Genomic DNA, 23,170 nt, shown 5'->3' with positions numbered 1-23,170 from the left:
TAAAAAAAACCTCCCTGCAAACAAAAGTCCAGGACCAGATGGCTTCACTGGGAAATTCTATCAAACATACAATAAAGAGCTCATACCAATAATTTTCAAGCTCTTCTAAAAGACTGAAGAGGAGGGAATACTCCCAAATTCATTCTATGAAGCCACCATCACCCTGATACCTAAGCCAGACAAAGACTACCAAAAAAGAAAACTATAGGCCATTACATTGATGAACATAGATGCAAAAATCCTCAACAAAATATTAGCAAGCACAATCCAACAACACATAAAAAAGATCATACACCATGATCAAGTTGGGTTCATCCCGAGGACAAAAGGGTGGTTCAACATACGCAAATCAATCAAAGTGATACACCACACCAACAAGAGAAAGGATAAAAATCACATGATCATCTCAATAGATGCAGAAAAAGCATTTGATAAAATTCAACACTGATTTATGATAAAAACTCTAACCAAAGTGGGTATAGAGGGAACATATCTCAACATAATACAAGCTATTTATGACAAACCTATAGCCAGCATAATACTCAACAGTGAAAAACTGAAAGCCTTCCTGCTAAGATCTGGAACAAGGAAGCTCATTCTCACCACTTCTATTCATATAGTATTGGAAGTCCTAGCTATAGCAATTAGACAAGAAGAAGAAATAAAAGGGGTCCAAATTGGAAGGGAAGAGATAAAACTGTCATTATATGCAGATGACATAATACTATATGTAGAAAACCCTAAAGGCTCCCAACAAAAACTACTAGAGCTGATAAAAAATTCAGTAAGGTAGCAGGATACAAGATTAACATAAAGAAATCAGCTGAATTTCTTTACACTAACAATGAAATATCAGAAAAGGAAAGTAAAGAAACAATCCCTTTTAAAATTGCACCCAAAAAAATAAAATACTTAGGAATAAATCTGACCAAGGAAGTGTAAGACTAACACGTGAAGAACTACAAAACATTGACTAAGGAAATTAAAGATGACTTAAAAGAAATGGAAAGATATCCCATGTTCTTGGATTGGAAGAAATAATATGGTGAAAATGGTCATATTACCCAAAGTAATCTACAGATTTAATGCCATCCTTATCAAACTACCCAGGATGCTTTTCATAGAACTAGAACAAATAATTCTAAAATTTATATGGAATCATAAAAGACCCAGAACTGCCAAAGCAACATTGAAGAAAAAAATTAAGCTGGAGGAATAACCTTCCCAGACTTGAGGCACTATTACAGAGTTACAATAATCCAAATAGTATGGTATTGGTACAAAAACAGACATATGGACCAATGGAACATAACAGAAAGCCCAGAAATAAACCCCAAAATTTTAGGTCAATTAATCTTTGATAAAGGAGGCAAGAACATACAATGGTGTAAAGACAGTCTCTTCAGCAAATGGTGCTGGGAAAACTGGACAGCTGCACATAAATAAATGAAGTTAGAATACTCCCTCACACCATGCACAAAAATAAACTCAAAATGGCTTAAAGACTTAAACATAAGACAAGACACGATAAACCTCTTAGAAGAAAACATAGGCAAAACATTCTCTGACATAAATCTCAGCAATGTTCCCCTGGGCAGTCTACCCAGGCAATAGAAATAAAAGCAAAAATAAACAAATGGGACCTCATTAAACTATAAGCTTTTGCACAGCAAAGGAAACCGTAAGCAAAACAAAAAGACAACCTACAGAATGGGAGAAAATATCTGCAAAAGATGAGACTTTTAAGGGCTTAATTTCCAGAATATATAAATACATCATACAGTTTAATAATAAAAAAACAAAAAACAATCCAAAATGGGCAGAAGACCTAAACAAGCAATTCTCCAGTGAAGACATACAAATGGCCAACAGGCACATGAAAAAATGCTCAATATCACTAATTATCAGAGAAATGCAAATCAAAACTACAATGAAGTATCACTTCACACTAGTCAGAATGGCCACCATTCAGAAGTCCACAAATGATAAGTGCTGGAGAGGGTGTAGATAAAAGGGAACCCTTTGACACTGCTAGGAGAATGTAGTTTGGTGCAGCCATTATGGAAAACAGTATGGAGATTCCTCAAAAGACTACAAAATAGACTTATCATATGATCCAGCAATCCCACTCCTGGGCATATACCCAAATGGAACCTTAATTCAAAAAGATACATGCACCCCAATGTTCATAGCAGCACTATTTACAACAGCCAAGACAGGGAAACAACCTAAATGTTCATCGACAGATGACTAGATAAAGAAGTTGTAGTGTATTGATACCATAGAATACTACACAGCCATAAAAGAGAATAAAATAATGCCATTTGCAGCAACATGGATGGACCTGGAGATTGTCATTCTATGTGAAGTAAGCCAGAAAGAGAAAGAAAAATACCATATGATATCACTTATATGTGGAATCTGAAAAAAAAAAGTTAAACAAACTTATTTACAAAACAGAAACAGACTCACAAACATAGAAAACAAACTTATGGTTACTGGTGGAGGGAGAGGGTGGGAAGGGATAAATTAGGAGTTTGAGATTTGCAGACCCTAACTAATATATATAAAATAGATAAACAACAAGTTTATCATACTGTATAGCATAGGGAACTATATTCAATATCTTGTAGTAACTTACGGTGAAAAAGAATATGAAAATGAATATATGAATGTTCATGTATGACTGAAGCATTATGCTGTACACCAGAAATTGACACAACATTGTCAACTGTCTATACTTCAATAAAAAAAATATATATACAAAAAAAAAAAGAGATAAGCAGTGATCTGCACATTGTTTCAACTCCTTTGCTCTCATCTTCTGTTGTATTTGCCAAGAAAAACCCTTAATTTGGTTTAACTCCTCTCTTCTCTTACTCCATGTTTGTGCCTGAACTTAAGTGGTTGCAAGAAAACACACAACCATATTGACTTATTTTAAGTTTATGACCCCGAATCTCAAGGGATTCTCAGCTCTTTCACTTCACAATAGAACATTTTACACTTTCTCTCTCAGACCTCCAATATTCCCTCTTCCCTTCACTCTCCTATCACAGATCTGGGCCTTGATCATTGCTTATCCTTTTTTTTTTTTTTTTTTTTTTCCAGTCTTTTTCTCTTTCTGGATCTAGCTGGTATCAACAGAAAAGGCTCAGGTTTGGGACTCAAAAGCCCTGGGTTCAAATTATCTATTGTGTCCTTCAGGGACACTTCTCTAAAACTCCCATTAGTAAAATACTGGCATGAGGGGCTTTGTGTTAGCATGTGAAAGGGACTACTACATGTTAGTTGAATGAGTAAACGTGGGCTCCATTCTTATTAGCATTATGCTTCTTCACTGCTAGAACTACTGAGGAAGCATATGGTAATTTGAGGGTGCTTACTTTAAAGAAAGCAGCTGAAAGCTAATTCAACACTGAAAATAATTTGGATCTCTTCTAATTAATATCCTTTGCACATAGTCATTCATTCCCTCTCTTTTAGCAAATTAATGGTTTTGGAGTTCCATGACTCGATCTTTTCTTAGCCTTCTTTCTCTCCTCTCTTCTTACATTGTCGGGATGGATGCAGCTTTGACCACCATTCAACTTTGTACCATAAAGAAATGTAAAAATCAAATTTATTAAAATGTTTTTACCTGTTAACACTAAGATTATAGCTTTTCCCCTCCTGACTAAGATAAGAATCCTAGGTTTGCTTTGAGGCTGATTGGCTGTGTTCCTTCGGGCTGTCTCAGTTCTGGTTGTGGTCCAACGGGCACCACTTCCCAGCTCTGATCTCCTGACCTTGGGCCCCTTTCAACTTTCCTGCTGCCCACCACATCTCTGGTTGCAAGGCCTTTCCTACTCAGCTCTCTGACAAGTTACTAGTCTCTTTTTTCTACTAGGCTATGGTAGTATAAGTTCTCCCTCTAAGATTTCCTCTGGTTTTGGCTAGTCATCTCCTTTTTCTGCTCCACAGACTCCATACAAAGGGTGAAGATCACTTTAGATCCAATCACACATTACTTATAAAAGTACTACAGGGCTATATGTGATAAGTTGAGTGGACAGTGTAACTGCAAATTATGTTTCTTTTTGGGCAACAGCACACAGGCACGTGCCTATGTTCTCAGTCTCAGTCTTTCTCTCTCCCTGCCCTCTGCCCCTTGCATTAGTTTGCCTCCGAACTATGGTGTTCATTTTTTAAAAGGCAACAAAATGCCTGTGAAAGATCAATATAATGACAGAGGATGGATAAGTGAGCTGAATTGTGACAGAGTCCAGCAGCGTTTCTATCAAGAAAGAAAACAAATCAAACTGCAATGACTAATTCTCTATGAGAATGTTCAGACTTCCAAGTGGATCTTTAAATGGTGAAGCATACAAATCAGGCAAGATTTTAACATTCCACCCCACTACCTTTCTTCTCTCGTAGACATATACTTGTCACAAACTGAATAGAAATATCCCTGTCCATATTCCAGGAAACCTGGCTTAACAGTCCCTATGAAAATCAATAGGTTCCAACTGACAGAATGCTTGAAGAAGTTTCACTTCACTTGACACGGTTTGTTATCTGCAAGCTACTTTCCTTAATGTGTTCTGAGACCTCAACTGGGCCTCAAAATGCTACTTGAGCTAGTGATTTATTATTCTCCTCTCTGTCACTGACCAAGGGTGACCTTGACTGCACTCCTAGAGCATATTCATGAGTGGTTAAAGGAGCTACAGCAGTGCTTAATAGATGCATATCTCTAACCCAGATTGACCCAGTCATCTCTCTAACGTACGTCACAGAAATTGGAAAATGAATGGCCCATGGCCTGTTTTCTACGTTCCCAAAGGTTATGAAGAAAGAGACAAGAGTAGGTAATCTTCAGTTTACCCAGTGAAATAATGGTATTATCTCTATCTGAGAACTGAGGAACCTGAAATTGTCCTGGAGATTCAACTACCAAGAATTTGGCAGAGGCCTGGGTACCTTCTGTAATTTAACCTACAACAAACTTTCAAAGTCTCCTGCAGCCTCATAGTTATATGCTCAAAGAGCTAATCCCTAAGAATAGAAGGAAAAATGAATACAAATTGAAACCTAACTCACAGAATGACTAACAAGTCACAACGTGAGGCTCTTCAAGTAACTGAGAAAAGGGTAAGAGGGCTCTTTTATCCTTTGACACTTAAACGAAAATTTTATAAAAATGAGGGACATTTACTAGGTGAATGTTAATTAAATTATTCAAGAAAAGTCTTTCCAGAAATCTATAGGTAACTTTACATTATAATAACTAAAATATGACAAAATTTAGGCCTGTAACAGCTTCTACACTGTGGATCAAGTCACACAGCTCCAATGATGAGAATCAGAATAGAGCCGTAGGGTTGAAAGTGTTCCAAATCTAGGAATCACAAGCATCCAAGATCTGTTTAAGTATGAAGTCATATGATCAGAAATCTTCATTTAGTGCCACACTAAATTTTACTGATAATAATAGTAAAATATATACCCATTTTCAACAGATATTTTAAAAGCACTCTGAAAATAATGTGATTAATTTATTCATACTGAAGTACACAGGACATCTGGTGCTGCTCACTGCTTAGTTTTATTTCTTTTTTTCCAGCTTTAATGAAATATAATTGACTTATAACATTGTAGAAGTTTAACACACACAATGTGACTTGTATATATTTTGAAATGATTACCATAATAAGATTAGTTAACATCTCTTTCACCTCACATAGTTACCATTTTTTGTGTATGTGTGCATAGTGAGAACATTTAAGATCTGCTCTCTTGGCAATTTTCAAATATAAAATACAGTATTATTAACTAAAATCACCATGCTGTATGTTAAATCCCCAGAACTCATTCATCTTATAACTAGAACAGTTTTTCTTTTAAAAAAAAAAAGTGAAAAAGTAAATTTCTTCTATTATATAAATTTTGAAAAATATTGAATGTGAATTAGTTGTAAAGAATATTTTTGCCGTTAACCTTAGGTAAAAAGGATTGCCATTTTTTATGTAACACATGCATTTGCCTTTAGGACACTGGTGCCACTGATGACTGAAACTGGGTATTTTTCTCTTCACCTCTGCTAGCATTGATACGCATTCTTTAATTTATATAGGAAACTGTTTATTCCTCTGGAGAAACAGGGAATGGGACAGTGATCCCCACTGTGTTCAAAAATTAAAAGGTCTATTGGGTACAACAGTTTCCCATCAGCCCTCTGCTATCACTGCTTAGTTTTAAATCAAGATAATGAAAACATCAGAATTGCATAGAATGAGCTGGTACTATTATCTGTGCATACTCATTACAATTAGGAATAATTGTTCACCATTTATTACATGCTTCCTAGGTGCTGAGAAATATTTCACATAAATTATCTCATTTTAACTGTCACTAAAACACCATGAGCTAGATATTTTTAAATCCATTTCACAGATGAAGAAATTGAGATTGAGAGATTTATGTAACTGTTGTAGTCACTTCTGGCAGAAGTGATCCTGCACTCAAGCAACCTGGCTCCACAGATCATGTTCTCACTACACAACTGCACAGCCATTCTTAACAAGAGTTAGAATACCTACACATTCTGAATTTACACGCTGAGATTGGCTCTCAGACTCATAAATTCTAAATTTACACAATAAGATTAATTCTTAGACTCAATACTAGGTATTTCATGAAAGGATTTTACAGTAAGCTGAATGCAATCTTTTTCAAGAGTTGAGTCACACAGCTAGCTAGACACATCATTGGAATTCTAGAATTCAAATATTTTTCCCCAAAATTCCAGGGACACTAGAAATGATTGATGAGTATAATTTTTTAAATCTCAATCACTTCATCTTGAAATGAGCCATATTGATAGGGCTGAAGTGTGATTCTTTAGATATACGCTGAGGTATGTACTTCTTAGGAAAAAAGATTAAGCCTATGACTCATTTCTGAAATAGTGACTCCATTATAACCAAAATTTCAACAGTTGTGATTCCATCTAATTTAGCAAAAGTCAGTCCAAGCTGCTAAATCTACCAAATCTGCTTAAATTTTGTCACTGTCTTGAATCTATTTTTTTCCTTGCGTGAAGTTTTAAGTTTAGCATATTCAAAAGTCATGTAAATCAGTAAAAAGTTCCTATCTTGTAAATCACACTGACTGTCCCATTAACCATGTCTATTAGAATCTTTTAATGCCCTAATGTTAATCTGAGGAAGTACCTTAGTAAATCTTTCTACTCTACTTTAATTTCTTCTAAATAGCACATAAAATGGAGATGATAAAGGGTTTATGTGTGAAGGAAAAAGGTGAGCCTAGTTTCTTTTATCTCCCATTCATGTTTTACAAAGTTCACAGTAAAAGTTCCACTGGTATCTGTAAGTCAATTAGTGCTTACATGCAAAGTAATGAGGTATTTATGGGCAACAAAAATGGCACTGCCTGTGAATCAGTGGGAATTTCAAAATATAAAGCTACAAAATAGGTCACCTTTTCCCAGGAGGACAGCAAATATACCATTTCTAGTGATTTGACAACTTCTTCAGTCCAAAGATAACTAATACTACATGGAAAAAATTATATAAACAAACAACCCAAAGGGCCCTTCAATGCACTGTCCTCTCTTGTTTATTCTCACTACCCTCAAAGTTTTATCCCCATTAATAATGCAATGAAACAAATGGATACTGTTTCTGGAAAAGCCCAGGATTTTCAGTACAGTAAAAAGTTGGTTCAACTATCCTTTTCTATTTTCTGGCACTTCAATACATCTATAATAGAGTCACAGGTTTTTATCATGACATTTAGAAATTGTACAATTTTGAAATGCTTTCTGAATGGCCAGAGAAATGTTAAGCTATGTTGAATAGGATTTCAATGTTGAAGTATATTTTAACCCAAAATTTTTGTTATGAGAATTTTTATATATACTGAAATTTTGAAATAGCAGCATGGACACTAGTATACTGTCCCAAATTTAATAATTACTGATTTTTGCCATATTCTGTCTCTCTCTCTTCCCATATGCACCCCCCGCACTTTGTTGTGAACTATTTGAAAGTAAGTTGCAGACATTATGACCTCAGTTAATATGCATTTAAATGTATTCTAATTCTAGAAAATGTAGTGACTTATATATAAAGTACATGGCATTCTATCCATATACAAAATACATGGTAGTTAAAAATATTTTTCAGAAGACTTACACATTTCTCCAATGAGGACATACAAATGGCCAACAGGTACATGAAAAATGCTCAATATTGCTAATTATCAGAGAAATGCAAATCAAAACTTCAATGAGGTATCACCTCACATAGGTCAGAATGGCCATCATTAAAAGGTCCTTGAATAAATGCTAGAGAGGGTGTGGAGAAAAGGGAACACTCCTACACTGTTGGAGGGAATATAATTTGGTGCAGCCATTACGGAAAACAGTATGGAGGTTCTTTAAAAAAATGAAAAGGGACTTATCCCATGATCTAGTAATCCCATTCCTGTGTATCTATCCAGAGGAAATTCTAACTTGAAAAGATCCATGCACCTCAAAATTCATAGCAGCGCTATTTAGAATAGCCAAGACATGGAAGCAATCTAAATGTCCATTAGCAGATAACTGGAAAAAGAAGTTGTGGTATACATATATACAATGGAATACTACTTAGTCATAGAAAAGAATAAAATAATGCCATCTGCAGAAACATAGATGGACCTGGAGATTGTCATACTAAGTAAGCCAGAAAGAGAAAGAAAAATACCATATGATATCATTTATACGTAGAATCTAAAAAAAGGACACAAATGAACTTATTTACAAAACAGAAACAGACTCATGGACACAGAAAACAAACTTATGGTTACCAGGGGGGAAAGGGGGTTGGGAGGGATAAATTGGGAGTTTAGCCTTTGTAGATATTAACTACCGTATGTAAAATAGATACACAACAAGGCCCTACTGTATAGCACAGGGAACTAAATTCAATACCTTTAATAGCCTACAATAAAAAAGAATATGAAAAGGAATATATATATATATGTATAACTGAATCACTATGCTGTACACCAGAAATTGACACAACATTGTAAACTGACTATACTTCAATAAAAAAATTTTTAAATTTTATTATAATTACATGTTAATTTCCCACAAGCATATTTTATTAGTCAAAATACCCAACGGTCTGAACATGACAGTTTACTTTATGTTTATTAACAGTATTAACTTTGTCCTGTACCTGACAACCAATGGAATATGATTTTCTCCCAAAGAGCTGATGATTTATTCTGCCTTCCTATGGATAAATTAGAGTCTTTGTCTATCACCTAGACATATGAATGCTTAATGAATTATCAATGATAGTCAGGGTGTTTCATAGGGGGAATACATCCCTTATTGCCAATGTAAACTAAATATTTCCTAAAATATTAAGCTATGAGAAAGAAACATAAAATTGCTACAAAGTAAAATTCTATAAACTGTCCTGAAAAGGCATTTAATCATACCCTGGGAAAGAGGATTATTGTTATCAAATAATTAACTTGTTGAAGAGATAGGAAATCTTTCTTGGACTTAAAAACATTTATATGTGAATTTAATAACCTATAAACTGGATGGGTTTTCTTCTGTTTATTACTTTCTTGAATGTGATAAAAGTTTTATTCAACTTTAGACAGATTATTAAATGGAATACTCTGAAACTCACCTTAGAGGTCTTCTCTTATAGATAGTATTATGGGTGGAATTGTGTCTCCCTCAAAAAGATATGTTGCAGTCCTAACTCCCACTACTTCAAAATGTGACCTTATTTAGCAATTGGCTGTTGTAGATACAAGTAGTTAATTTAAGATAAGGTCATACTGGAGTAGGGTGGGCCCCTAATCCAACAGGACTGATGTCCTTATAAGAAAAGGGAAATCTGAACACAGACATGCACAGAGGGAAGATGATATGAAGACATGCAGGCAGACAACTGTCATGTGACAACAAAGGCAGAGATTAAAGTGATGCATCTACAAGTCAAGGAATCCCAAGCTTTGCTGACAGTCACCAGAAGCTAGGAGAGAAGTATGGAACAAACTCTCCCTCAGTGCCCTGAGAAGGAATCAACCCTGTTACCCTCTTGACTTCAGACTTCTAGCCTTCAAAACTGTAAGGTAGTAAATTGTCATTGTTTTAAGACACCCAGATTGTGGCAGTTTATTACACCACCCCTAGGAAATTCTCACAGGTCTTTGATATATGATAGAGAGATAGAGAGATAGATAGACAGACAGACAGACAGACAGACAGAAAGACTATCTTTCAGACCTCTTAAGTTTAGGTCTAGTCATAAAATGAGGACCTGAGGAACTACCCCATGAAGTAGTATAATGGCCCTCAAATTGTTAGTTGAACCACATAAAACTGTCACTTTTTGCAGGTCAAGAATGTTTTAATAGCCACAATTTTATGTGGCTCAATCTAATTAAAAGATTACATAAATTATTTAAGTTTTCTCAAACCCCCCTTTCTCCTCAAGAGCAAATCTTTAACTGAATTTGCTAGAAAAATACTGGTCTTCCCTGAATCACTTTTCCTCCATAAGTAGATTCTTAGGCTTCATTCACTTCATTTGGATAAGGAAGTTCTGTTTTCATGACCTATATGGAATTAAACACTGGAGGCAATTGCTCTTTGAAGTTTTGCCTGCTACTCCTCTCATTTACAAATCTCTGGACATGGTTGATTCTAAGAGACAATGCTGGGAATCCTATCTAATTCATGTTCAAAGCTGAGGTTTCTCCAGGGGATTTTCTTTCATTCCATTTGGTACAACAGTTACTGTGTTTGACAATATCTGCCTTACAGCATAGTTCTGCAGCTCCATCTGACACTTGGTTCCTGTCCACAGTTTCTTCCTGCCTGTCTTCTGAGTAAGATGTTTCCACAACAGAGGTGGAGAAGAGAAGGCAGGAAGGGCAAATCAGAGTTTTACTTTTCCAATAAATAAGTCACAAATCCACTGAATGTCTTCACTTATCTCTTATTCCAATTCATCCAAAGATTTTTGACATAAACCAGTATTCTCTAAACCAGCCCTTTGTCCTTTGGGATTCTGAGCATTCACAAGACATTTCTGAATACTTATTTAGACGTTTATACAGTTAGTGCCTTTCAAAGTTTCCTCAACTATGAAAATAAAATAACCACTCACAAATTTTACTGAGAATAGTTTTTAACCAGTAAGAAAGGATACAGCCAAGTCCAAAAATATCTCTTTCATGACTACTGCTAAAGCATGTCAATATATTTTCATATAAAGTAAATATTTAACAGGAAATTTCATTTAATAAATTTTTAATAATCCTTACTTCTGTATTTTATGACAATAAAAATTGATTTAAGAGAAAATTCCAAACCTTACCAATCAAAAGATTTCTCTACATTCTGGAATAACTTAAATCATTGCCTACACCAAATAGGAAATCCAGAATAAAGAGTTTATTAGGAGCAAATGCCATTTAAATTATTACCTTCTTCAATTAAACTGTTCCTGTTACTTGAATGGATTTAAATTCTAACAGATTATTTCAAAATGTCATTCTACTCCTACTTGACTGAAAACCTTGTGTCATTATTATCTTCCTCACTATATCAGCATCTAAAATTTCCCTGTGCCAGACAATACATAAACTGCTGGGAATATTAAGGTGCCTTTAGAAAAACAAAATCCCTTGGCCTCAAAGAGGTATTATTTGACTTCTAAAGTTATGATACTTCTCTCCTCAGCATACGTTACAGCTGGTTTTTCACAAGTATATATATTTCACATATTTGTTCATACAAAATTTGAGAAAGAAAGAATGTGCTGTAAAAGAATATGTTGTCTTTTCATGGTTTGACAAGGGGAAGCTACCTAAGGACAGGAAGTGTAAGTAAGGCGTTACAACGACAAATACTCTCTTGGGCAAAGGGAGTATTAAAATGCCAGTATTATATGCTGGCATTTGAATTCTGAACTCTTACTTGCTGCATTTCTTACTTATGAGAGGAGCCTAATAGTAACTTTTGCCCCCTTAGCTGAAGTAATCCAAAACCAAAATCTTTTCTTCTTGTTCAAATACAAACTTCTTAGATGAACTGATTCAGTCCCAGATACATGAGCATGTATCCGGTTGTAATTTACTGAAGCAAACCTAACATTTGAAAATCGAGTTAGAAGCTGATGACTTCTTTAACAAATGCATCTATCTGTGTATCATTCAGGTATTTTTAAATAGCAAGCTTTTCTAGTGTATTAAAACTGTAACTGAGGTCATATATAAGTATCTACATATATGTCTGAAAACATGGCTGGTATACAAAGCAGCTCTAAATAAATCTTTCCTTGCCATATTTCTCCTCCCCACAACCACATCTAATTTGAGACCCAGTTGTTTTAGAAGAATCGCATAGTTTCCATTAGAAAACAGTCCATTTGGCTGCACTTTCATAATCATGATTCAAATGAGTTAACTGCACATAGCAGCTCTCTGGCCCTTTTGTTCTCTGAATCAGGGCTCCTGGTTTCTCCAGGTCACAGATCCCTTAGAGATGCTATTATATAATGAAATAAACTTACTGTTTTCTTTAACACTTTGAGAGCATAAGGCTTCTGGGTCCCCTTCTGTTTGCATCTGTACACAATGGATGTAGCACCCCTTGAGGGGGAAAAAGACAAAAAGAAAATGTTATGCTCTGGACAAGAAATCAAGGGGAAAGCTTGAAAATAAGTATCTCTTGCAGTTACCCTCATAACTGACAAGTGTTTAAAAGTTCTACTATAGGGTTGACCCAAACGTTGAGAGGATTTTTTTCTTACAACTAAAGACAGTTTACTCAGAAAAATTCTAGGTTTTCCAGTCTGTTCTTTTCCTCCTGGTCCATTCCTATACAAGTAACATGCCCAAGGCTGTTGCATTCAGTCATGTCCGGAATAAAACAGTTTCTCAGGTAAACAGAGCTTTTGGCGACAACTACCCAATTTCAGAGTCCCTGAGCTTTTCTTAAAAAGCTTTTCTGTGTGTCTGGAGTAAAATTAGCCTATGGCTTTAGGAAGAGGGTTTAAGTTCAGCACAGGCTGTAAGGGTCATGATAGAATCTACTACTTGACAAGGGTGCTAGGGACCTTTGAGAATTTACACCTCTTCATCTGATGCACTGGCATTCTCCCAGAGCCAATGTTATCCCCATAGAGATACTGGTTCCTTCATCTTGGTGAATACTGCTACCACTTACTTATACACACCCTAATAAAAATGATTATGTGAAATGTCCAGGATAAAATACTATAGAAATGCAGAGAAAAAGTATATTTATCCCTCTATTAAAAAAAAAAAAAACAACTTGCAGAAGTACAGAAAGTTTTTTAACCTGTAACGGAGAATGGTAAGAAGAGACTCAATAACTGTCTTTATATATGTGATGTATGTGTGAGCTGACTAAAAAGAGAAATTAGAAAGCAGGACAGTGTGGTCCTGATGCTCCCTCTCCAGTCATGAGAGCAAGAGAATGAGACAGAGACAAAAAGAGACCAAGCAGGCTTAAGTACAACCTTACAAAGAGAACTTCAGATAAGTCTTAAAATAAGATCAGTTGAAGTAAATCTGTCAGACTTTGAAGATTAGGCCAAAGGACCTCTTAACGATATATTTAGTCCAATGGTTCTGAAATTCTAAGTGAGAACAAAAGAATTATAAAAATCAAACCAATTCCTAGCTACCCATGCATAAGGAATTTTTGACAGAGCCAGGAAGAGTCAGAAACTGGTGCTGTAAATACTAAAACATAAGAAAAATTTCAACACAGTTTTTGAAACTCTGGTAAGATATATACACAAAGAAACAAAGAGCCATAATGGAATAAACAGAGGTAAATATAAATTTCTACCTTCTTTATTTTTAATTGCTCTAAATGATACTTATCTAAAGCAAAGATATTAACAATTCATTGTATATATGTAAAAGTAAAATGTATGACAACAACAGCACAAAAATAAGGGGAAGAAATTGAGAAAATACTGTTAAGCCCTTACACTACATGTTAAGTAGTATGATATTATTTAATGGTAAATTGCAGTTAATTAATGATGTATACTGTGTAGCCTATGACAATGAATAAAATAATTTTTAAAAGAAAAAAATCAGTAATGAAGCTAAATGGAATAATCAAAAATGAAATGCAAGGGGAAAACAAAATAAGAGATTAAAAAATAAAACAGCTAACAATATGATAGATTTTAATCCAGTCATATTAAAGTCACATTAAATGTAAACCCTAGAAACATATCAATTAAAAATAAAGATTAGATTGAAAAATCAAGACCAAACTATCTACTGTGTACAATAAACCCATTTTATATATAAAGGTAAGTAGGTTAAAAGTAAAATGATAGAAAACAGATACTATGCAAACACTAGTCAAAAGAAAGCAGGAATAGCTATATTAATATCATGTCACCAAATTCAGCATAAGGATAAAGATGGACATTATTTAATTATTAAGGGATCAATTCCCTCAAAAAACATAAGAAATGTAAATATGTATGTATCTAATAACAGCACTTCAAAATACACGAAGCAAAAACTGACAGAACTGAAAGGAGAAATAGACAAATCCACAAATACAGTTGAAGACATCAACACATCCTCTCAGCAATTAATAGAGAAGGTAGACCAATTATCACCAAAGATACAGAGGACATAACATTATCAACTAAATTAACCTAAAAGACATTTAGAGAACCCTACACAAAACAGCAAAATATACCTTCTTTTTAAAGTTGGAAGATTCATATACTTGACTTCCAATCTTTGTATAAAGCTACAGTATTTAAAAGAGTGGTATTGAAAAAAGAAAAAAACATGTAGACAAATGGAATGAAAAAAAAAGAACCCAGAAATTGTCCTACACACATATTGGTAATTGATTTATGGCAAAGGTAAATAAGCAATTTGGTGGAGAAAGGCCAGTCCCTCCAACTATAAACAGTGCTGGAACAACTGGATACACATATGCAAAAAACAAAAACAAAAAGCCCTTACTCAAACTCACGCTCTACCAAACAATTATTCAAAATGGATCACAGATTGAAATGCAAAATACAGAATACTAAAACTTAAAAAAAAGAAGAAAATTTTGTAACATTGATTTCTTACATACACAATCAAAAGCACAATAATTCAAAGAACAGATAAATAAACTGGATATCATTTGAATTAAGAACATCTGCTTTTTGAAAGCCACAGACAAGGAGAAAATGTTTATAATCACATATCTAATAAAGGACTTGTATCTGGATTAGAAAGAAACTCAAAGCCCAATAAAAAGAAAGTAATGCATTTTAAAGATGGTCCAAAGATTTGAACATATACTTCACCAAAGAAAATATATGGATAGCAAAAAGCACAAAGAAAGATGCCGAATACCATTAGTCATTAACGACACGTAAATTAAAACCATAATGAGATACAACTGCACAGTCATTGGAATGCCTCAAAAAAGAGAGAAAGACAATACTATGGCTGGCAAGGATGCGGAACAACTGAAACTCATACACTGCGGGAGGGAATGCAAAATGATACAGCCACTCTGGAAAACAGCTTGGCAGCTTATTATAAAATTAAGAATACCATATGATTAAAAGTTCACTCACAAACTTGAACATGAGTCTTTATAGCAGTTTTATTAGTGATCAGGAAACACTGCTGACAACTCCAATATGCCTGAACTGAGAAATGAGTAGAATACTACCCAGAAATAAAGAGGACTGAATGAGGGTATATACAACAACTTGGACGATTCTCTAATATAATATCCTAAGTGAAAGAAGTCTGGTTCAAAAGGATATATATTATATGACTCCATTTATATAATATTCTTGCAAAGGGAAGACCATTGGAACAGAAAATCAGTGGTTTAGAGATTGAGGAGGGACTGACTACAAGTGAGTATGGGAGAATTTTCTAGCACAGTAAAACTATTCTATATCTTGATTGTGTTAGTTTTTACACAACCATATACATCTGTCAAAATAGGCAGAACTGTACAATAAAATACATGAAATTTATAATTAAAAATTATAATTATATAATTATACCTTAATAAAAATACAGTAAAAACCTTTCCAAGAAAACCATATTGTTCAAAAGATTAAGAAATCACATTACCAAAATATAGCCTATAACAGTCAACTTATTCTACTTTCATTTAATGGTAACTGGAGAAATTAAAAAAAAAAAAAGAAACAGAAAATGAGAGAAGAAATTTAAGGGAAAGTGATTTGCAAACACTGAAGAAAACTAAAAATCTTGTATTAATTTTATACCAATTGAAAAATTAATATTATTTGAAAATTCATGTAACAAAGTATATTAAATAGCATTCTTTAATTTCCTTATCACATTAACTTAACCTATCAATAATTTCAATATATAAATCCTTATCATAACAAAAGCTTTCAAAGAGATTTTAACAAAATACATTCTTGTCTGATCAACTTCAGAACACAAGTATGCTAGAAATAACTTATTTTTTTAATTTTTAATTTTTGTATATGAGGAATACATTAAGAAAGTCAAATTTATTTTGCTAAGTAATAGACTTGATAAAATTAATAGAGTTTTTAATTTTTTCCAGCTATACTGAGATATAACTGACATACAACATTGTATAAGTTTAAGGTGTACAATGAAATGATTTGATATAAATATATATTGCAAAATGTATACCATAATATGATTAGCTAACATATCCATCATCTCACATAGTTATAATCTTAGGAATAACTTTTTAAAGGATGGAAAGATTAAATTAAAAGAACAGAACAGCCCAAATAAACTTATATGAAAATAATATTTCAGTAATTTATATTCTTGCTGAAGTTAAACAATTATTTTAATTCATTTAATGTGTGTAAATATAATTTTAGAAAGAAACCATACTTACTGTATTTTTATATAAAGATAAAAAGTATTTTCCATATAAGCAGAAAAATTTTAAAACATAGAGAACATTTTGTATCCATATTTCAAAACAGATTTCATAAAGAGAGAATCACTATAAAATTTCCTGAGACACAAAGGAAGCAAGGAGACTACATTAGAGGATTTTATATTCATGGAGCTATTCACTTGGAAGAAAAAGCTTCACTACTCATTTCTATTCATTTATAATATATTCTTTATCATAAAGGCCAATGAATATAGAAATTAGTTAGAATTTTTTCTGCTATAATTTTGATGAGAAAGAAAATCAATACCTTTTTGGAGTCTAGGCCTGACTTCTTTTACATTTTCTTTAAGAAATTTTTGAAAAAAATCATTTTTTAGGTCTAAATTTGTCTATATGGTTGATAACTTTTAAAAAAAGTTAAAACCAAAAGTTAAAAATGTTGACTACCATGTTTCATTGCAGAGAAAGAGAAAGTAGCCAAACCTATAATGTGTTTGTAAAATCACTTATAGCACCTGTACATGATACCCATAATATTATGTATATGTTATTATACATACATATACTATATAGATAGGTAGATATAACACACTCACAACTTTGCCCCTGTAAAGCTGTCAAGAAACACCTGATGTTAGTATCTGGTACTGTGCACCAAACTTATGGATATGAGGGAAAAGCTCTAGATACATTATTTATTTGCCTGAAGACAGCTCAAGCAGTGTTACCACATTTAGTACTATTTATCACAGAAAAGGGGGCTTTTTATCCTGTAGTTCATCTTTACATGTTCCTCATGCCCAATTCTTAAGGAACAACTATCAAAAATGTTTTTCATCTCTTTTAAAACATAGCTTTTCTTTTCTTCATAATCTCACCTTTTTACTCTTCCCTTTTCTCTCCTTTCTTCTTTTAAAGAAAGCTAGATTGATTTAGTTTAGTTTTTCCCTTCAAAAGAAATCTAAGCACATTGACATAACTGTTCACACACCAACTGAGAGAGATATCCAAATGCATTCAAAGGGCCAGGTAAAGATCAAATCTGATCCAAAATGGAAACAGGAAGTCTGAAATCTAGATTCACATCAATGTTTTAGGGAATTAGGATGACTGCACAATGTTAAGAGAATTCAGAATCACTAGCATTCTCCCATTACGAGAGGTTATAAGTCAGAGACTGGTTTTCTAGGGGAGGATCTAGTGGAACATTTGAGATTGCTTAGATTGAAGCAACAGAGCTGGGCTTCCCTTGGTACCAAACCTAAAACTTGCTCTTTGGAAATGCAAGAGGACTTCAGATATGGGATCTTGTAAAATCACAGAAGTCTGAAAGGAAGGACTGATGACTACTCAGATGTTTGGCCCCAGCTGTATCTCTATAATGATATGCTTCACAGCCATGCAAAACTGTCTTTATTAAGGATATTAGGCCTCATAGGTCATGGAAGATTTCAACTTTTTTTTTTTTTAATGAGAGGAGTCTTGAAATGGAACCAAGGAATCTTATCTTTTTCTGATGTTGAAGGTGCTTGGTTAAAGAATATAGTAAAGTCAAAATATTAATCATTTTTAAACTTTTCAATGCATTTATTTCTTGTTTTTGCATTTGATTTTAAAATTTTTTTATCTGAAGATGTGTATGTGCTTACAGGAAAGATTTCCCTAATGCTTACTGTGAAAGGTTTGAAAGCAAAGCTGGGATTTATAAGAACTGTCAACCAGGTGTTGAAAACATGTGTGCAACTCTATATAGCATCGTATTTCTTCCACATGATTGACTTGCTATTACTTAACAAGCTTATTCTTTTCATTGATTTTTTCAGATTAGATGAATTATTAAAGAAGACTGGTTATAACCTCAAAATTGATTTTTCTTGGGGGTGAAAGTAGAGTCATATTCAGGAATAGGAGCCTGAAAAGTCAAAAATCTCAAGTGTTTGATGTCAGCATACATTCCAGTAACAGATTTTTATTGTTTCATTTTCCATCTCTGTCAGCTGCTACTAAAGAGTTTTAAGATGTTCTCTGGTTACCAAAGATTTTTTTTTTAAAGATCTAAACCTTAAACCAACAAAGAACAGAAGAAAAAAAAATGCTGAAATGATTTAATTACTGATTTGGCACTTTCAAGCTACATCTTGAAGAATGGCTAACCTTTAGAATTTAGAAAGTTGTTATTAGAAATGGAGGTTTTCCAAGTCAGTTAAATTTTACAGTCCTCAAGTAAATCTCAAAAATATCATGTTGAGGAATGATATTGAACCCCAGATCTTAAGAAGTGCTCAAGGTCCAGAGTTTTAATAAACTTGGGTTCAGAGTCTGTCCATAACTGCACTCTCCCTTCTCTGGTTCACTTACTTGCTGAATCTTGCAGGGGGCAAGAGCAAGCACTGCATTTCAGTATCAGGGTCATCTCTCAAGGACTTATACTGACTCTTGTACCTGTCTCCCTGACAGATTCTCATTTGTTATTTCACCCTGATGTCAGTTTAGTCTATATCCACTGTATTTTATGTCTAATTCCTGACCTTTACTCCCTTCCCCAAGACCTACACCGTCAAGGGCTTAACTCTTTAATTTTGATCACCAACTCAAATCATGAACCGTCATATTCTCTACTTAGTGTGTCTCCAGTTTTCTCACAACCACGCTCATCTGGTTAACAATTTCTTTTAGGAGTTGTCTGATAACACCTAGCTGTGATTTTGCTCCTAGTGTCTGAATCTCTGCAAGGACTGGCTGAAATATAATTCCTTCTTGTTTCAAAATTTAACTAAACCCCTTTCCTAAGATAAATTAAGAGCTTAATAAGCTTTGGAATCCAAATGTTGAATTTTTGCTACCACAAAATAAACAAAAAACAGCTTCAAATTAACAATTTGCCTTAAGTATTTGTTCTCAATCACAAAGTGATGACAGTAAAAACTGATGATATAAGAGGTCTTAATATTCTTGTCAGTTCTTCCCTTTGTTTGCTTCAAAATATTTAATACCTCCTATGTTAGCCATTAGTATCAATTATTCAAGCTTTCTGTGGAGACTCTGATTATTCTTCTTTTCTCTTTGAACAGGTATGTGCACATGCATGCAGTGCACACAAAGAACTGAATTTCCAATCACAATACATTATGAGGACAGCTATGACTGTTCTTTTTTCACATTTGTCCTCTGTTGCCAGTCCTATCCCCTTCTATTCCATACCCTCTACTATAATATATCTAATATCTATCCATCTAATCCAACTTCCACACCTTCACTTAAGCTTATTAATATCAAATGCAATATATGCTATTGTTTTTACATGCTATTTATCATATTTTCTGGCTTTACTGAGATATAATTGACATACTACATTGTGTAAGTTTAAGGTGTATAACATGTTGATTTGATACAAGAATATATTGTGAAATGATTATCACAGCTCTGTTAGTTAACACTTCCATCATCTGAGATGATCTCACATAATTATCATTTCTTTTCTGTGGTGAGAATATTCAAGATTCACTCTCCTAGCAACTTTGATGTATATAAGGTAGCACAGTTAACTAGAGTCACAACACTGTAAATTAGATTCCCAGAATGTATTCATCTTGCAGCTGGAAGTTTGTACCCTTTGACTAACATCTTCCCACAATCCTCATCTCCCAGCCTCTGGCAACCACCATTCTACTCTCTATTTCTGTAAGTTTGGCTTTTTTATATGCACATATAAGTCATATCACATAGTATTTGTCTTCCTTTGTCTGACATTTCACTTAGCATAATGACCTCAAGGTCCATTCATGATATCACAATGGCAGGATGTCCTTTCACATTGCTGAATAATATATACATATATAATATATTATAAAGAAGATGTGATATGTCCGCTGAATAGATACTTGGGTTGTTTTCATACCTTGGCTATTGTGAATAATGCTGCAATAAACATGGGAGCGCAGATATCTCTTTGAGTTCCTGGTTTTGTTTCCTTTGGGTATATACCCAGAAGTGGGACTGCAGGATTATATAGCTCTGTCTTTAATTATTTGTGGGATCTCCATACTGTTTTCTATGGAGGCTACACCAATTTACAACTCAAGCAACATAAGGATTCCCTTTTCTCCATATTCTCACCAACTCTTACCTCTTGTTTTCTTGATGATAGTCATTTCAACAGGTGTGGGGTGATACCTCATTGTGGCCTTGATTGGCATTTTCCAGATGATTACTGGTGTTGAGCATCATGTCATATACCTGGCTATCTGGATGTCTCCTTTGGAAAAATGTTTATTCAGCTCCTCTGCCCATTTTTCAATCAGGTTTTTTTTTTTTGCCTTTTAATTGCAATATTTAGTTCATTTACATTTAATATTAGAGATATGGTTGGGTTTAAGTCTTCCATATTGCTATTTGCTTTTTATTTGTTTCATTTATTCTTTGTTTCTTTTTCTATACTTTACTGCTATCCTTTGAATTGAGTATTTTAGTATTTTCAGTATTCTATCTTATCACCTCTCTTGGACTTTACAGTACACCTCATTATTTGTTTGTTAGTGGTTGTTCTCAGGATTACAATGTATATCTTTAACACAGTCTGCTCATAGCTAATACCATAAAATCTAAGAACCTCAAAACAGTAATTCCATTAACCACTTTCCCTCCCTTCTCTATTCTTTGGCTATTGTTTTCACATATTTTACTTCTGCAATGATTTTATTTTGTTTCAAACGACTGGTTGTTTTAAAATATATTAGGGGAAGAGTGAAAAAGTCTTTCATATGACTAACATCCTTGTTTCCAATAGTCTTCATTCTTTCCTATACATCTGAATTTCTGTCTGGTATTATTTTCCTCCATCCCAAAGAACTCCCTTTAGTAATGCCTGCAGTTCATGTGCACTGACAATAGATTTGTTCAGCGCTCATTTATTTTAAAATGTCTTTATTTTACTCTCATTTTTGAGAGATATTTTTCCTAGATATAGAATTCTGGAGTGACAGGGCTTTTCCCTAGAACTTAAAAGGTGTTATTCCACTATCTTCTGACCTCCATTTTTTTCTGATGAGGTATTAGCCATAATTCATATAATTGTTCCCTGTATATTTCATATATTCTTTGGTTGCTTTAAAGATTTTTCCCTTTATCTTTGGTTTTTGGCTTTAGACTATATGCCTAGGTTTGGTTTCTTTTCACTTATTATGCTTGCTGCTCAATAAGCTTCTTGAACCTGCAGTGTCCCTTACCACATTTGGAAAATGTTGCCTATTATTTCTTTAAACATTTTTTCCTGCCCAATTCTTTCTTTCCCCTCCCTCTGGGAAACATATTATGTATATAGTAGCCTTGTTAATATTTTCACACAAGTTACTGGGACTCTGTTCCTTTTTTTTTTCCAATTGTTTTTCTTTATATTTCAAATTGGATAATTTCTACTGATGGTCTTCAAATTGGCTGACCTTTTCTTCTGTAGCCTCTATTCCACTTTTAAGGCTATGAAATTTTAATTTCATATAATTCATTTATCAATTCTAAAATTTCCATTAGGCTCTATTTTATAGTTTGCATTTCTGTGTTGAGATACCCCATATGTTTACTCATTATGCCCACATTTTGTTTCATGGTCCTGATTGTATGTATTACAATTGTTTTATACTCCTCTGCTTATTCCAACATCTGGGTCATTTCCAAGTCTGTTTTATTGACTACTTTTCCTCCCTTGATTATGGGTCTAATTTCCTGCTTTTCTGAATGTCAAGCTTTTGTTTGATTGTGTAGTAGACATTTTAAAATGATATACACCAGAGATAATATAATGGATTATATTATCTTCTTCTAAAGAGAGTTGACTTTTTTTTAGTGGCAAGTAGCTAAACCACTGACAGGTCTTTCTGATCCCATCAAGTCTGGTTTTATCTGTTGTTAGATCTGTTTGGATTTTTTCTTGGTCCAATGACATGGCCTTTGCTCAAGGGTGTGATCTTTACTTGTAAGGTACAAACTTTTTGAGGTCTCAACCAAATACCTGAGGTGTTCAGTGAAGTCTCTCCACCCTGGCATAGCCAGAGATCCATTATCTTCTAACAGCATGTGCCTAACTTCCTTTTGATATCTGTTAGCTTTCAGCCCCTCTACAGTTGTTCCTGCTTACCCTCATGAAGTCTCACCACACATCATCCCCAGTTAGAGAGCCAACATGAATATGGTACTCACTTTGTGATTTAC

General features: G+C 33.9%; 1 protein-coding gene across 2 annotated transcripts in view; it reads right to left on the bottom strand.

Moving 5' to 3' along the window:
• The window catches only part of CAMK4 (calcium/calmodulin dependent protein kinase IV), a 211,531-nt gene that overhangs the window by 101,272 nt on the left and 87,089 nt on the right, over positions 1-23,170 (bottom strand). For both annotated transcript variants that reach the window (XM_032476487.1, XM_006192562.2), the window contains one exon: positions 12,597-12,675. In XM_032476487.1, the coding sequence (XP_032332378.1) occupies positions 12,597-12,675 (79 nt within the window). The remainder of the gene's footprint in view (positions 1-12,596; positions 12,676-23,170) is intronic.

Source organism: Camelus ferus, chromosome 3 (assembly GCF_009834535.1).
Source record: "Camelus ferus isolate YT-003-E chromosome 3, BCGSAC_Cfer_1.0, whole genome shotgun sequence".
Lineage (NCBI taxonomy): Eukaryota > Metazoa > Chordata > Mammalia > Artiodactyla > Camelidae > Camelus > Camelus ferus.
Note: the sequence above shows the minus strand (reverse complement) of the source record. Positions and strands in the feature narration are given on the sequence as shown.